The 15,506-nt window shown below is 50.1% G+C and overlaps 1 protein-coding gene across 1 annotated transcript in view; it reads right to left on the bottom strand.

The window, feature by feature from the left end:
* CSMD2 (CUB and Sushi multiple domains 2) overlaps positions 1-15,506 on the bottom strand; it is a 667,758-nt gene that overhangs the window by 339,932 nt on the left and 312,320 nt on the right. The window contains exon 6 of the mRNA XM_033838419.2: positions 6,351-6,463. Within this exon, the coding sequence (XP_033694310.1) occupies positions 6,351-6,463 (113 nt within the window). The remainder of the gene's footprint in view (positions 1-6,350; positions 6,464-15,506) is intronic.

The raw sequence follows: 15,506 nt of genomic DNA, 5'->3' as shown, positions 1-15,506 counted from the left end.
CCTCCCTGCCGGGGAAGCCCCTCACCCTTTGTGATCATTGGCCACTGTGGGTGTTTAAAAAAAGGCTCTTCTCACTGTCATCCCTTTAGGCTTAAAAAAATAAAAACAGAACAACCAAGAAAGCAATTAACACTCTGAGAAGGACTGGAAATATTCCTCGCCTGGAGACGGAGGGATTGATTATATAACCTCAGTGGCCTTCCCAAACTGGAAGGAACCTTACAGAACCTCAAGTCCTGGGGTTGCCAGGTACAGGAACCTCTTTTAATCTGCTTAGGTAAATGCCTGCTACAAATAGGTCAAAGAGAGAATTCTCTGGTTGAAGCTGGGGTGGAAATCCCGCCTGCTCAGCCCCTAGCAAAACAGCTGCTGGGAGAAGCCCTTGGCCTCCAAGGAACCCACTTTAAAAGCCCACTGTCTTGGGCCCATATCACACACATGGGGAGGACTCGTGCCCTAAGAGGGGACTGGCGGCCTCAGCCTCTACTTTGCCTTTATCTCTAGACTAGACCTTTCTTCTCTGAGCTACAGATGGACAGAATAGCCAAGTACTTATTCGATAGCCTCTCAACCCCTGATATCCCAGAATCAGTGTGTCTCAAGCCAAATCCATCCCCCACCTCCCTGTGCCAGAGGCTACCTTGGTGAATAGTACTTTTTTTTTTTTTTTTTTTACTCACTTACTCAAGCTAGAAACCTAAGATTCACCCCTGACGCATTCTTCTGCTTTCCCCATCCCCCCTCACTCCCAAATCTGACGAGTCCTGAGTCCAGGGTGGTTTGCCATGGAAAGGTCGCTTCTGGTCTGTCTCCCCCTCTCCCTCTCCCCTGCCTCTGCCTAAACCCTGGATCCTCATCATCGTCTCATTCCCCACTAGTTTCATTCTACAGCAAAGATTTTTCTAGAATGAAAACATGATCACACCTTCCCTCTTGTTAAAACTTCTGATCACCTCTCATCACCACGGAACCAAGCCCGGCTTTCCTGCAGCTTTTTACGATGAGACCCCCCACCTCTCTTTCTGGCCTCATGACCCGCTACCCCTCACTGCTTTGTTTTTTGTTGTTGTTTGTTTGTTTGTTTTTGCTGTACATGGGCCTCTCACTGTTGTGGCCTCTCCCGTTGTGGGAGCACAGGCTCCGGACGCGCAGGCTCAGCGGCCATGGCTCACGGGCCCAGCCGCTCCGCGGCATGTGGGATCCTCCCAGACCGGGGCACGAACCCGTGTCCCCTGCATCGGCAGGCGGACTCTCAACCACTGCGCCACCAGGGAAGCCCCCTCACTGCTTTGGACTGCAGACTTCGCTCTAGGTCGGCAAATGTTTTCTGTAAAAGGTCTGTGAGTAAATACACTAGGCTGTGGCCCATCGTCTCAGTTGCAAACTATCCAACTCTGGTAGCACTGAAGCAGTTGTAGACAATCTGTCTATGAATGAGTGTAACTGAGTTCCGAGAAATCTTTACTTATGGACACTGAAATTTGAATTTCATGTAATTTTTATGTGCTATGAAATATTCTTCTTCTTCTGATTTTTTTCCTCCAACTATTTAAACATGTAAAACCCACTTTTAGCTCAAGAACCATATGAAGACAGACAGAGCGCTAGGTCTGGCCTGCAGGCTATAGTTTGCTGACCTGTGCTGCAGACACACACACAGATTTGTGGTTCCTTAGACTTAGCACTTTCAAGCTCCCTTGCTTCAGCTCTACCTGGAATGCTTCTTTCCATCGTCTGTCTGGCATCTTTCTGAGACTCACACTGAAGTCACTGCCCTTTTTCGGCTCTCCTTAAGTGTGCCCAGCAAAACGAAGTGCTTCTTTATCTCCAGTCCTAGAACCCTTCATCAGGCCTCAACTATAGCTCTTCTCACGTGGCAGAGAAGTTGTAGATTCATGTCTGTTCCTCTCTTGAACGTGCTCTCCTTGAGAGCAGAGACTGGCCTCGTTGTGTTCATCTTTCTGTGCTGTCCCGTGGTAGTGTCACATGGGACACGCTTGTTAAATGAAATACAATTGCCCACCTTCCGACAGCCAGCTCCAGGCAAAGCAAGCCTAGAACTCAGATCCCCTGATACCATGTGGTATTGGTTAAAATTGTGTCTAGCTATGAACAGCCCTAAATTCAGATTGGATTGAGACAGGAATGGAATGTGTTGTGTTGTAGGTTAGTTAGATTTATTTTATTTTATTTATTTTAGTTTTATTTTTTGTTTCTCCGGGACAAAACATCCATCGATATAATCGGGAGCTGGTAATTGTTGGCTCTGAAGTGCCCTGCGTCCCTTGAGACTCTAATGCCATAAAGCTGAGTGCGGGTGAAGCTGAGCCCGTGCTGACGACTCCCCAGGCCCATTCTTTAAACTTCTCCCCCCTGCTCTGTGCCCCCAGAGCCAGACCCCTGTGGACAGCTACGGAACAAGGGGGCCCACTGGTCAAACTGGTCAGTTTCCCAGGGCATAGAGCAGACTGTTCTCTTGTTGCTGGTTTCCTATTGGGTTGGCAGATGGGAGGCACAGCAGATGTGAGGGAGGGAGAAGGGCAAGATCTGGTTACAGATTCCTGGGGCCCCCTCCTCCTGCACTGGTTACTGATTCCCAGGCCCCCTCCTCTTGCACTGGTGACAGATTCCTGGGCCCCCTCCTCCTGCACGGGTTACTGACTCCCAGGCCCCCTCCTCTTGCACTGGTTACTGATTCCCAGGCCCCTTCTTCTGCACTGGTTACTGATTCCCAGGCCCCTCCTCTTGCACTGGTGACAGATTCCTGGGCCTCCTTCTCCTGAACTGGTTACTGACTCCTGGGCCCCACTCCTGCACTGGTTACTGATTCCCAGGCCCCCTCTTCTGCACTGGTTACTGACTCCCAGGCCCCCTCCTTCTGCACTGGTGATACTTCCAGGTCCCTCTTCCTGCACTGGTTACTGATTCCCAGGCCCCCTCCTCTTGCACTGGTGACAGATTCCCGGGCCCCCTTCTCCTGTACTGGTTACTGATTCCCAGGCCCCCTCCTCTTGCACTGGTTACTGACTCCCAGGCCCCCTCCTTCTGCACTGGTGATATTTCCAGGTCCCTCTTCCTGCACTGGTGACAGATTCCTGGGCCCCCTCCTGCACTGTAGGTTGGCAGTGGTCAGGCTCCTCAGCTGTGCCGGGCGGCCCCCCTTCAACGGCTCCGGCTCTTGTTCCTCTGTCCCCTGGCCCTTTCTCTGCTGTGGTAACGGTCTCTCTGTCGTTCATTCTCTGGGTAATCTCATTAAAAAGAAACCCTCTGGGGTTTCCTTTAATCTCACCTTTACCTCTGTAATTGGACCCTTCACTAAACCTTCTTCAGTTAAAGCCATGCAATAAGTATGCTCCTGTCTCCTACTAGACCCCTGACTGAAAGCTCTCTCTGCTACTCTTTGGGACTGAACTTGCAAGTAGCAAAACTTAGAATGGTCTTTTGTGGTTCCAAAGTTTTCCCTCCTTTAGAGCAATGGTTCTCATTCGGGGGTGATTTTGCACTCAGGGGACATTTGGCAAAGTCTAGAGACTTTTTGGTTGTCGTGTGTGTGTGTGTGTGTGTGTGTGTGTGTGTGTGTGTGTTGCTGGCATCTAGCATCTAGTGGGTAGAGGCCAGGGATGCCACTAAACATCCTGCAGTGCGTGGGGCAGGTTCCCACAACAGAGGATCATCCAGGCCACGATGTCAATTGTGCTGAAGCTGAGAAACCTGCATTATAAAGCTACCAATTGAGTTTCCAAACGATTATTGTAGACCCTTGCACTATATACCCTCAGTCTGGAAAACACGAGAGAAAGTTCACAGGGGAGAATCATGTAGGAACACAATCAGTTTACAGCGCAGTATATTAGGATGCCAGACCCAGATGAACACGGCTGGGGTTCACACTCAGACTCCGACATTCTATCGAGGAGACCTTGAGCCAGATACCTACCCTCTCTGCAACTCTCGCTCCTCATCTGTAAAATGGGGCTAGTAGTAGTACCTGCTTTACACAGTTGCTGTTAGGTCTGAATGAAGTAATAAATGCCAAGTTCTTGAAACCCAGAGAGAAACGCTGGCACACACCAGTGTGCAAATCCTGTTCTGGGCTGTCTTGGGCGGAGTCAGAGAGAGAATAAGAAAGGGCCTGCTTTGGAGAAGTTCATAACTAAAACCGCTTTTCAGATTGTGGGTTGTTCCCTGCTACAGACTTTGAAATTGATTTCGAGGTTGCAACTAACATTAAAAATTGGAAAAGAAATTTTCAGGGTGCCTCACCCTTACGAAGGGTAAATACCACTTGGTGACATTTTCCTTTTAGTTCTGCAGATATATATGTGTCCTGGGTTGCGATGGAAAATGTATTTTTTTATGGTGAGGTGAGATTAACAAAACAAAGTTTTAAAGATACCAGTCAAATAGGAAAAGCGAGGCACCCAAAGCACCGTGAGAAGGCCCTGTGATTTTGCAGAAAAACTCACATAGGCCTGCGAATGAATTCGAGCTTCACCATGTATAGGCTGTGTGACCTGTGCGTGTTGGGCAAGTTACACAACCTCTCTGAACCTCAGCTTCCTCCACTGAAATACGGAAATTAAAAACATATTCGCCACTGCACTGTGGGGAGGATCGAATGGGGCAACGCGCACACACTGCCTAGTACAGGGCCTGGGGCACAGTAGGTGTGCAATGGATGTGTGCTCCTGACCTAGAGGCTGCCTGGCCTGGGTCCTCATTGGCAGAAAACCCTAATGTATGACCGTGACAAATGGGCCCTCAGAAACGTGAAATATTAGAAACACCTGGCACCTACTTAATCAGATGAAACAATAACATTCATCTCTTCTTTCCTAGTTTGGAAAACACAACAGAAAGATCCAGAGAGGTGCTTCACTCCCACAAAGCCCCAACCTCAGCGGCGGAAGAAATGTATCCAGGAAAGTTCTCGGAGCCAAGCTCGTCAGACCAGGTTGGTTTCCTGTTTATTTTTAAACATATTTCAAGGGACTCCTGCTACCCAAGGCTAAGGAGATGAGGTTATTCATAAAAGATTCAGATTTTACAGGTAATGCTTCTACTCTCAGTGCTGCTTTTATCCCAGTGTCCAGCCTGAAAGCCTGGCCCTGGGGGGCCCCGCTCTGCCGGTGCCACCTCCCGGGTGGGCAGTGTGCTCAGAGCCTCCGAGGTGAGGCTTGGAGGGACGAGCTGCCAGGATCTCCTCCACTGGAGTCACTGCTCCCTCCTGACCCTCGGCGGTGAGGTGGTGATCACAGCTCACTCTTCCATCAGGCCTCTGTCCTACGCACACCAATATACCACACTCTCTCACTCACAACACAGCCCACTCTATTCCCCAGGGTCTTATATAGGGCCTTCTGCTTAATGGGTGTGCAATACAGGTTCACACTGAATCAACTAGAACCAACCTCCGTTTGTAATTGGTGATGGTAATGGCTTAATGAGCAACTCTGAAGCCAACCCTTGGTGTTTATCTCTGTGGATAAATTTTGTGTACTTTGAACAAACTCAAGGTTGAAAAGGAATGCTGTCATCTACTCCCACCCAACCATTGGATTTGGGGATCTCCTCTAGGCGTGGAGAGCTCCCTGCCTCGGGGTCAACCCACTCATTTTTATGGGCGGCTCTCGGGGTTAGGAAATTCTTCACGATTGGAGCAGAAATCTGCTTACCTGCAGTTTCCACCTGCCATTCTCGGTCTGATCTCTTGCCACCAGACAGCTCTTCACAGATCTGAGCACCTAAGCTAGAGAGCTCCCTAGAGCTGTTTTGCCTATCGTTTGTCAAACGTCTGTGTTCTACGTGAAATGAACAAGAGCTGAAATGCGGGCAGCTCTCCCACTTTATACCAGGGTAGGCTAAACTCTGCCGGTTAAGTGGGTGGGCTCTGGATTCAAAAGGCAGGAGTTCAGATGGTCTTGGGAAACTGCCTTCATTTCTCTGGGCCTCAGCTCTCCCGTCCATCAAATGGGGATGGTGATGGTATTTACTTCACAGGGTAATGATGAAGATTAAGTGAGATGACGCTGACCAAGTGCCTAGCAGAGTGCCCGGCTCTCAGGAGGCCCTTGGCATAAACCAGTATGATTTGCCTGGCCTGAAGACGGGCAGCTCAGGGTACACCATTCTGCACAATTTGAGAAGCGTCCTCCCTTGGACAACAGACCGCAATGGCAGATGTAGACACGCAGATATGCAGACCTCTGAGTCTGCAGATGAGAGCAGGACAGCAGAGGCAAGTGTACCCTGAAGACACACCGGACCCAGTCCGGGGACAAGACGGCCCCAGGCATCATCTCTGCCGCCCCCCGCCCCCCGAGGAAGCAGGGCAGCCCGGCCCCGCCTACCTTGGTACTGGGCACTGAAGCCGCGCTGCCGGTGGTTGCCGTCCGACGTGAAGTGCAGCCGTAGCCAGTTTTTGCTGCTGATGACGGGGGCCGGGAGGCTGGCTCCGGTGAACCTGTGGGGACAGGAAGACGGGGTCAGGGACCACAGCTGCCTGAGACCGGGCACCCGGGAGTCTCCCCACTGCCCATGCGTGCTGGGGCCTCCTCCCAGACCTGGCAGAAGGGAAGGCCGTGCTGGCCCGGCCGCCCACCAGTAGCCTGCAGCCTGGGCTGCTGGAGCTGGTTCCCCCAGGGGCTCTTCCCACTGCTGAGTTGCTGAGAGGAGGGGGCGATCCTTCAGGCCTGGAACAGAGGCCTATTTCTCCACCTTCAGCAGAGGTCTAGCTGCCCAGGAGAGAGGTCCAGCCCCCCCAGCAGAGGCCCGTCACCCCAGCAGATGTCCACATACCCACCCCCAGCAGAGATCCAGATTCCCCGGAAAGGTCCAGCCCAAGCAGAGGACCAGCCCAGCTCTCCGGCAGAGGTTCAGCCCCCGACTCCCGGGCAGAGGTTCAGCTACCCCGAGCCAGCCCCTCAGGGCCGCGAAGGAGTCAGGAGAAAGGGCTCAGGCAGCCACTACAGGCAGCACAGCCCTTCCCAGGTGTGAGAGCCTGTTTTGGGGTCACTAACTAGGCGCTGGGTCTTCTCTGGCTCCTGCCCCTGTCTCTGCTCCTCCACAGGAGGCCAGCCCCTACTGCTGGGCCACCTCTCTGCCCTTAGATTAGCCTTGTCTGCTTTCAGCCAGTCTGGCTCAGTGGCTGGGAAACCCGGATATCCCCGACCGTTGCCAGGCACTGCCCCAGCCTCTCGACCAGCTGTGTCCTGAGCCAGCTTTCAGGTCAATCAGATCTTTCCTCCTAGAGTTGCTCAGAGCTCAAGAACCTTCCATGGCTCCCCGGTGCCCACGCAAGACTGGCTTTCCAAACTTTCCGCACTGTCCCCTGCTTGAACGGGCCTCCGCTCAGTGCTGGCCCCTCCGCCACACCCAGGCGAAGCCCCGGATGCCCCTCGTCACTCTGCTCACTGTCCTGCACCCCAGGAGCCCTTCGCCCTTCTCTCCTCAACCCCACAGCCTCCAGCGGGCCGATGCCCAGTGTCTCTCCGCTCCTCCTACCTGCGTCTGAATCAGGGACCAAACCTCCTGATGTATCCCCTTTGGCACCATCACTCCCACGCCGCCTGGACACCCTGCTTACATCGAAGCATTCCAAGCTTTCTCCTTTTCTATGCCTTTGCCTTTTCCGCCTGGAATGTACCCGCGCGTAACCCTCTCTCCTGCACCAGCCGTATCACTCGAGACACTTCGGGACGCCCTCAGATACCATGCCCCCAGGAAGGCCTTTCCTATTCTCCTCGGCTCTGAGGCCACACGGACTTGGGTTCAGATCCAGGCTTCACCCCTTCCTACCAGTGTGACCTGGGACCAGTTAGTTGATCTTTCTGAAAATGGAGGAAAAACACTGGCCCGGAGAGTCTGTGGGAATACGTGAGAGGCCTTACGGGCAAAGAACCTAGCCCAGTATCGGACACATATTAGCTCAATAAACATAATTTTCCTTTCCCCTCCTCTGTGATGCCACAGCACGTTATTAAAATTATAATTCATTTATCTAGGTGTGCGTGTCCCTAGGATAATGCCGTAAAGAGGGCAGCGCAGACTGCTGGGTGGGTGGGGGAGGGGAGAAGCTGGGACTCTAGAGGGATCGGCTGTGTTATCTTATGAAAATTACTTAAATTCTCTGTAACTTCATCTGTAAAATGAAGATAATAATCCCTCTCTCAAAGGGCTGCCGGGATTGAATGAGATAATACACAGAAAAGACTTTAGCGCGGTCTCTGGAAAATAGAAAGCCCTTGGTAACTGGCAGCTGGTCTGTTCTTCTCCATCATCTTTATTCTTCATCTCTGTGCTAAGCACCTAACACAATGCTCGATGCAAAGCAGGTGTGTCAGGATTCCAGCAGAAAACAGATGGCTCGGCCATATGAGAATAATTCCAGTTGAATGAATGGCCTCGTCACCACCAGGGATGGGGTGATATCCTGAGACTATTAACAGGGGTCTGGTTTCCACTCACAGGCCTGGAGAGGACATGGTTATCCCCGAAGGAGAGGGTAGCATAGAAAGGGCCACCCTGCAGGACCCAGATCTTCAGTCAGTGGAGACGACAGCCAGTTTGTGAAAATCCCACAAGGAGGGAGAAAGACACACTCTCCTCCCTCCCCTCCCCTCCTCCAATCTACTGCTGATGCTTCTGTTGATGGAGCCCAATTGGAAGCCAGAGGGCAAGGGAGCATATGGATGTAGTCTCACAAGTAAGTCTTCCTAAGCATGGAACAGGGTAGACAAGGGAGGGGCGATGATCTGGAGGGGTGAAAGGAAGAGATCCAGCACGGTGGGTCTCCATAAATGCATATTAGACAAAGGAACTAACCAAGGAGCTTCTCACCCTGCAAAACTGAGTTTTTACTATAATGCAAATGCTGACATACACCAACCTCCAGGAATATCACCCACATTGCTATGGTAAGAGCTATTACAGAAACCAATTACTGTATTTCACCAGACCCCATTTAAGATACTTTATTACAGGCAGAGTCATTTAAGTTTTCTAAGGAGCCACAAACAGTATTGTGGGTTTTTGCTTCCCCAGGCCAAATTCAATTCTATCTCCATGACAAAGCCTGGAGGCTATTTACATAAGGGAAGTAGAACTAGGGAGAAGTTACCTGAATAATTCAGAACCAAAGGCTGTTCACTGCAAAATGGAATGAGGGGAGGATGCTGGCGTCCCAAGAGCAGGAGGAGAGTAATGATCAAGGCTGTAACCGCAAGTCAGAAAGCCGGTATCCTCCAGCCCTGGGATCCGCATTAACCCCCAACGCTACAGGCTGGAGGAGCCCGAAGGGACATCCCCTGCCTCCCATTTCTCCCACACCTTCACCTGCTCCCAGGAATCCTGACGATGATTGTTCATTCCCAAGGCTTAAACTCAGGGCCCTGTGCATCTTTACTCCGCACTACCCCTGCCTCCTTGGACATAAATGCACATTGGAGAGTTTTCTTGGCATCTGTCAGAGAATGGGAGGCTTAAATGTTGGAATCATCACATTCCAACTATCGCATGCCACTGCGATAGTATCATGCCTCACGCGAAACTCTCCAATAAAAAGAACAAACGACCGATGCATACAACGACATGAATGATTCTCAGAAGCATTATGCTGAGTGATAGAAGAGTATATACTGTGTGCATCCCTTTATATGAAACTATGGAAAAGACCCATCTACAGTGAGAGAGAGCACAGGGGCTGCCAACGCTGGGGGTGAGAGGTACAGGTGGGGATTGCCCGGGAAGGAGTACGAGGGAGCCTTCTGGGCTGATGAAAATGTTCTGTATCTTAAATGAGATGGTGATGATATGGCCTATACACATTTGTCAAAGCCCCCAGAACTGTACATTTAAAACGGGTAATTTTAGGGACTTCCCTGGTGGTGCAATGGTTAAGAATCCGCCTGCCAATGCAGGGGACACGGGTTTGAGCCCTGATCTGGGAAGATCCCACATGCCGTGGAACAACTAAGCCCGCGCACCACAACTACTGAGCCTGCGCTCTGGAGCCCGCGTGCCACAACTACTGAAGCCCGCACGCCACAACTACTGAAGCCCGCACGCCTAGAGCCCGAGCTCTGCAACAACAGAAGCCACCGCAATGATAAGCCCGCGTGCCACAATGAAGAGTAGCCCCCGCTCGCCTGTGCGCAGCAGACAAGACCCAACGCAGAAAAAGAAATAAATAAAAAAAATAAATAAAATGGGTAATTTTATTTTATGTAAATTATACCTTAATAGAGTTAATTAAAAACAAATCTTCAGTGGCTCTAATCCTTAGAGTCAAAGACCATACCAGGGTCTACAAGCCTTAAAAAAGCCAGTGTGTCTTCATCTCTCATGTCTCCTCCTCTACTTATGCTTTACGCTCCAGCCACATGGGTCTCCATGCTGTTCAAAACTGGCCAGGGCCGGGCTTCCCTGGGGGCGCAGTGGTTGAGAGTCCGCCTGCCGATGCAGGGGACACGGGTTCGTGCCCCGGTCCGGGAAGATCCCACATGCCGCGGAGCGGCTGGGCCCCTGAGCCATGGCCGCCGAGCCTGCGCGTCCAGAGTCTGTGCTCCGCAACGGGAGAGGCCACAGCAGTGAGAGGCCTGTATACCGCAAAAAAATCCCCAAAAAACTGGCCAGGACCGCTCCTGCCTCGGGGCCTTTGCACTTGACAGTTTCTTTGCCTGCTGGCTGGGTCTTCTCCCAGACTGCTACCTGGTTCACCCTCTCACTTCCTCAAAGGCTTTGGTCAAATGCCACCTTCCCAGTGAAGCCTTCCTGGTCTGACTTTTGCCTGCTTTCCCTCTCTGAGCACGTCACACTTGCAGACAGACAGACACACACATACCCCATTCTCTAGTCAAAGAGAAGACCTATGTGAACTGGAACACACACTGCTTTTTAGTGCTTCTCTGCCTTTGCATGCTCATAATGCCTTTTCCCCTTGCACCACCTGGCTGCACAGAGAGGTTAAGAAACTTGCACAAGGTCACACAGCTATTAAGTGGCAGAAGTGGGATTCAAACCCAAACCATCCCACTCATGCTAGATAGAGCCTCTGTACTCGGGGAAGGCAGTGGAACAGTTTCGGCTGAATTCCATCCTGTTCCTTTACTTTCCCTCCCTCCGCCTCCTCCCAGGATCCTCTTTAATTTTGCTCCCTGTTAGAATCATAATTAAAGAAGAGAAACACAAAGAGAGATTCTCCCCTTCAAATATTTCTGTCCATATTAACTTCACTATGGGGGGTCTGGGGAATTCCAAGTTCACCCAGGAAATTGCTACCGCAGTACAACATAAAATGTATTTAAGCAATTATGCTCGATTCTTTTTTCTTTTTGGTAAATTGACTTCCGTTAAATGGGGCTTCCTTAATGGAATCTGGCTTGGGGAGAATTAAAAAAAAAAATCACTCTCTTTAATGCATGTAGTTGATTATGGAAAAAGTGGCTTTGAGTTCCTCTGCAGAAAGCTCTAAGCTCTGCTTTCAGTAATAGGAGAGCTCAGAGTGGACTGTGTGGATAGCATTTCTTCTTAAGAAGCTTCTCGTACAGTCAGGATGTTGGGGTGCTGAGAGACACGCCCCACAAGACGACAATAGTGATCTGCAAGGAATTGCTTCCTAATCTTAAACTGAGAGGAAGTAATATGAGGAGATCTTGGTTTAAATCTCAGCATCCCTGAAAACGTACATCCTCAGGGGAACTTTCATCCATTCATTTACTCACCAAGCACATACTCTGTACAAGGTACTCTGCCTGCCGGTGGCTACCACGCCCACTGTGGTTCCCTAGATACAACAGTTTCTGCAAAGCCTGTCATCTACAGGGTTCGGCTTCACCGTCTCCTTCTCTGTGCAGCTTCTCGGTCGATAGCCTCTGGTTTCTGTGCTCCCAGAACACCTTCTGTGGGCTTTATCTCTTAACCAAGTTATGTGCACAGCCTGGATCTGATTCAGGCTTGAAGAATCTTCAGGGCCAAGCATAAACCACCACTCCACCCCCGACCCACCCGGCCGGGGAGAAGGTGACATACAGGAGGTGCTGGCCACCCCACTCCCAAGCCCTCTGCCCTTCCCACCTGCTGTCTGCTCTCCCCGCTGGGGAATGGAGAGAACACCATGATGCAACCAGGGGAAGCCTTCTGGAAATGTCTTGGTGGTGGCAGCAAAGGACACCGAGGCCCTTGCTGGAGGCTGACTCCTGTTCCCCCTCCCAAGCTTCCTCTCACCCCTGAAGTGAGCCTTTATTGACTCAGCCCTGACACCCAGTCTCATCACAAATGATTTCCATATCAGTTTTTCTTTAGCCAAACGCCTAGGACTCTTGTTCTATTGAGGAAAACCCTTTTCCCAAGACAAACCTGTGATGTTACATATTTTCCAGGAACTGGGTAAACGTCTGGGGTGAGTGCAAGTCCCTTTTGGCTGTGGGCTGCTGGAGCGCCCCAGCCTCTAGACTTATCTTCGGAAAGAGGCCCTTTGGCTTCCCGAGGTTCTGGTTCCCAGCAGTGCCTGCCCACCCCAGGTACTGAGGCAGTTCTGAGAGGTCTGAGCTACCCTACAAAGATTCAACTCGTGGCTACCTAACTGTATGTGCTGGGGGTTGTTTTCTATGCTCTGAACAAACCAAAGCTTCCCCTCTTCTTCTTCTGGAACCCCTATAATTCGAATGTTGGTGCGTTTAATGTTGTCCCAGAGGTCTCTGAGACTGTCCTCAGTTCTTTTCATTCTTTTCTCTTTATTCTGCTCTGCATTAGTTTATTTCCACTATTTTATCTTCCAGGTCACTTATCCATTCTTCTGCCTCAGTTATTCTGCTATTGATCCCACCTAGAGTATTTTTCATTTCATTTATTGTGTTGTTCATCGTTGCTTGTTTCCTCTTTAGTTCTTCTAGGTCCTTGTTAAATGTTTCTTGCATTTTGTCTATTCTATTTCCAAGATTTTGGATCATGTTTACTATCATTATTCTGAATTCTTTTTCAGGTAGACTGGCTATTTCCTCTTCATTTGTTAGGTCTGGTGGATTTTTATCTTGCTCCTTCATCTGCTGTGTGTTTTTCTGTCTTCTCATTTTGCTTATCTTACTGTGTTTGAGGTCTCCTTTTTGCAGGCTGCAGGTTCGTAGTTCCCGTTGTTTTTGGTGTCTGTCCCCAGTGGCTAAGTTGGTTCAGTGGGTTGTGTAGGATTCCTGGTGGAAGGGACTAGTGCCTGTGTTGTGGTGGATGAGGCTGGATCTTGTCTTTCTGGTGGGCAGGTCCACGTCTGGTGGTGTGTTTTGGGGTGTCTGTGGCCTTATTATGATTTTAGGCAGCCTCTCTGCTAATGGGTGGGGATGTGTTCCTGTCTTGCTAGTTGTTTGGCAAAGGGTGTCCAGCACTGTAGCTTGCTGGTTGTTGAGTGAAGCTGGGTGCTGGTGTTGAGATGGAGATCTCTGGGAGATTTTCGCCATTTGATATTTTGTGGATCTGGGAGGTCTCTTGTGGACCAGTGTCCTGAAGTTGGCTCTCCCACCTCAGAGGCACAGCACTGACTCCTGGCTGCAGCACCAAGAGCCTTTCATCCACATGGCTCAGAATAAAAGGGAGAAAAAGAAGAAAGAAAAGAAAAGAAAAGAAAAGAACAGAAAGAAAGGAAGGAAGGAAGGAAGGAAGGAAGGAAGGAAGGAAGAAAGGAAGAGGATAAAAGAAAATAAAATAAAGTAAGGTAAAATGGCACATATATACAATGGAATATTACTCAGCCATAAAAGGAAATGAAATTGAGCTATTTGTAATGAGGTGGATAGACCTAGAGTCTGTCATACAGAGTGAAGTAAGTCTGAGAGAGAAAGACAAATACCGTATGCTAACACATATATATGGAATTTAAGAAAAAAAAAGTCATGAAGAACCTAGGGGTAAGACAGGAATAAAGACACAGACCTACTAGAGAATGGGCTTGAGGATATGGGGAGGGGGAAGGGTGAGCTGTGACAAAGCGAGAGAGAGGCATGGACATATATACACTACCAGACGTAAGGTAGATAGCTAGTGGGAAGCAGCCGCATAGCACAGGGAGATCAGCTCGGTGCTTTGTGACTGCCTGGAGGGGTGGGATAGGGAGGGTGGGAGGGAGGGAGACGCAAGCGGGAAGAGATATGGGAACATATGTATATGTATAACTGATTCACTTTGTTATAAAGCAGAAACTAACACATCATTGTAAAGCAATTATACTCCAATAAAGATGTAAAAAAAAAAAAGCTTCCCCTCCCCCATCATTCCTGCTCGTCAGCGTTCTCTCTCCCCATGATGTGCGCCCTTCTCCCAGCCACCACACCAAGGCATCATCCTTAACTCCTTCCATTCCTTCGCTCCCATGGCCAACTGTGGCCACATGGTCTTTACCGCACGACCGCATCGTTCCTCACCTGCACCACAGAGACAGCCTTCTGATCTGCCCTCGGCCTCCATCCATCTTCCATACTCTGTGCGGGCATTTGCTCAAGTCATTGCCTTGCTGGAAACCCAGCAGCAAAGGACCACTGGCTCCAGGATAAAGTCTAAGCTTTTTCATGTCTTCCCTGTTCAGTGACACCCACTTTGAGCTCCAGGCCCTTTCATGGCTCCACGCCTTTGCATATGCTATTCCCTCTGCCTGGAATGCCTTTTCCTGCCGCCCGACCTGGCTACCTGGGAAAATATCACTGATTCCACGAACCTAACAAAATGCCTCCTTTCCTCCAGCTGTCCCTCTCCCTGCCTCTGTGGGAGGAGCAGTGCCCTCCACGTGTCCACTCTGCACCTTGGACATGCCCCACTACTGTATTGAGCACAGTAAACTGTAATCGTCTTTTGACCTGACGACCACCTCCCTGACTCGAAGGCGAGCTCCATACACACGGGGACAGAATTTTCTTTGTCTCTGTGTGTCCAGCAACACAGCACAGTGCCTGGCACACAGAACCAATCAGTTCCATAGAGCCGGGCTTGGCAAACCACAGTGTGCTGTCTCTTTTGTCAGTAAAGTTTCACTGGGTCACCACCGTGCTCATTCATTTACATATTGTCTGCTTTCAGGTTACAAAGGCGGAGCTGAGTAGTTGTGACAGTAACTATAACCTGCAAAGCTGAAAATCTTTACCTTCCCCTTTACAGACGCCAAACGTAGAAGCCTTTCCCATGATGCAGTCAGTTGGTAAAAAATAATTTCTAAGTGGGGAATGATAAAAGAATACACTCATAGCTTAAATACTTCATTATAATGTAAAAACACTTGGAGGGACATGTTTTTGTTTTTGGCCAGTCCATGTAACTCAGGAGCCAGGTCTTTCCTTTGACCGCAGGTTTCTTCTCTGCATTGTCTATCTTGCATAAATTCCACCGATAATGCATCGCTCACCATTTCCAATTCTGCCACAGCTCCTCCAGTCAACAGATGATTATGGAGCACCTGCGATGTGCCAAGCATTGTGCTAGGCACTGGGGATGCAGCAGTGGGCAAGACAGACCTGGCCCCCGCCCAGAGGGAA

This window comes from Tursiops truncatus, chromosome 1 (genome assembly GCF_011762595.2).
Source record: "Tursiops truncatus isolate mTurTru1 chromosome 1, mTurTru1.mat.Y, whole genome shotgun sequence".
Lineage (NCBI taxonomy): Eukaryota > Metazoa > Chordata > Mammalia > Artiodactyla > Delphinidae > Tursiops > Tursiops truncatus.
Note: the sequence above shows the minus strand (reverse complement) of the source record. Positions and strands in the feature narration are given on the sequence as shown.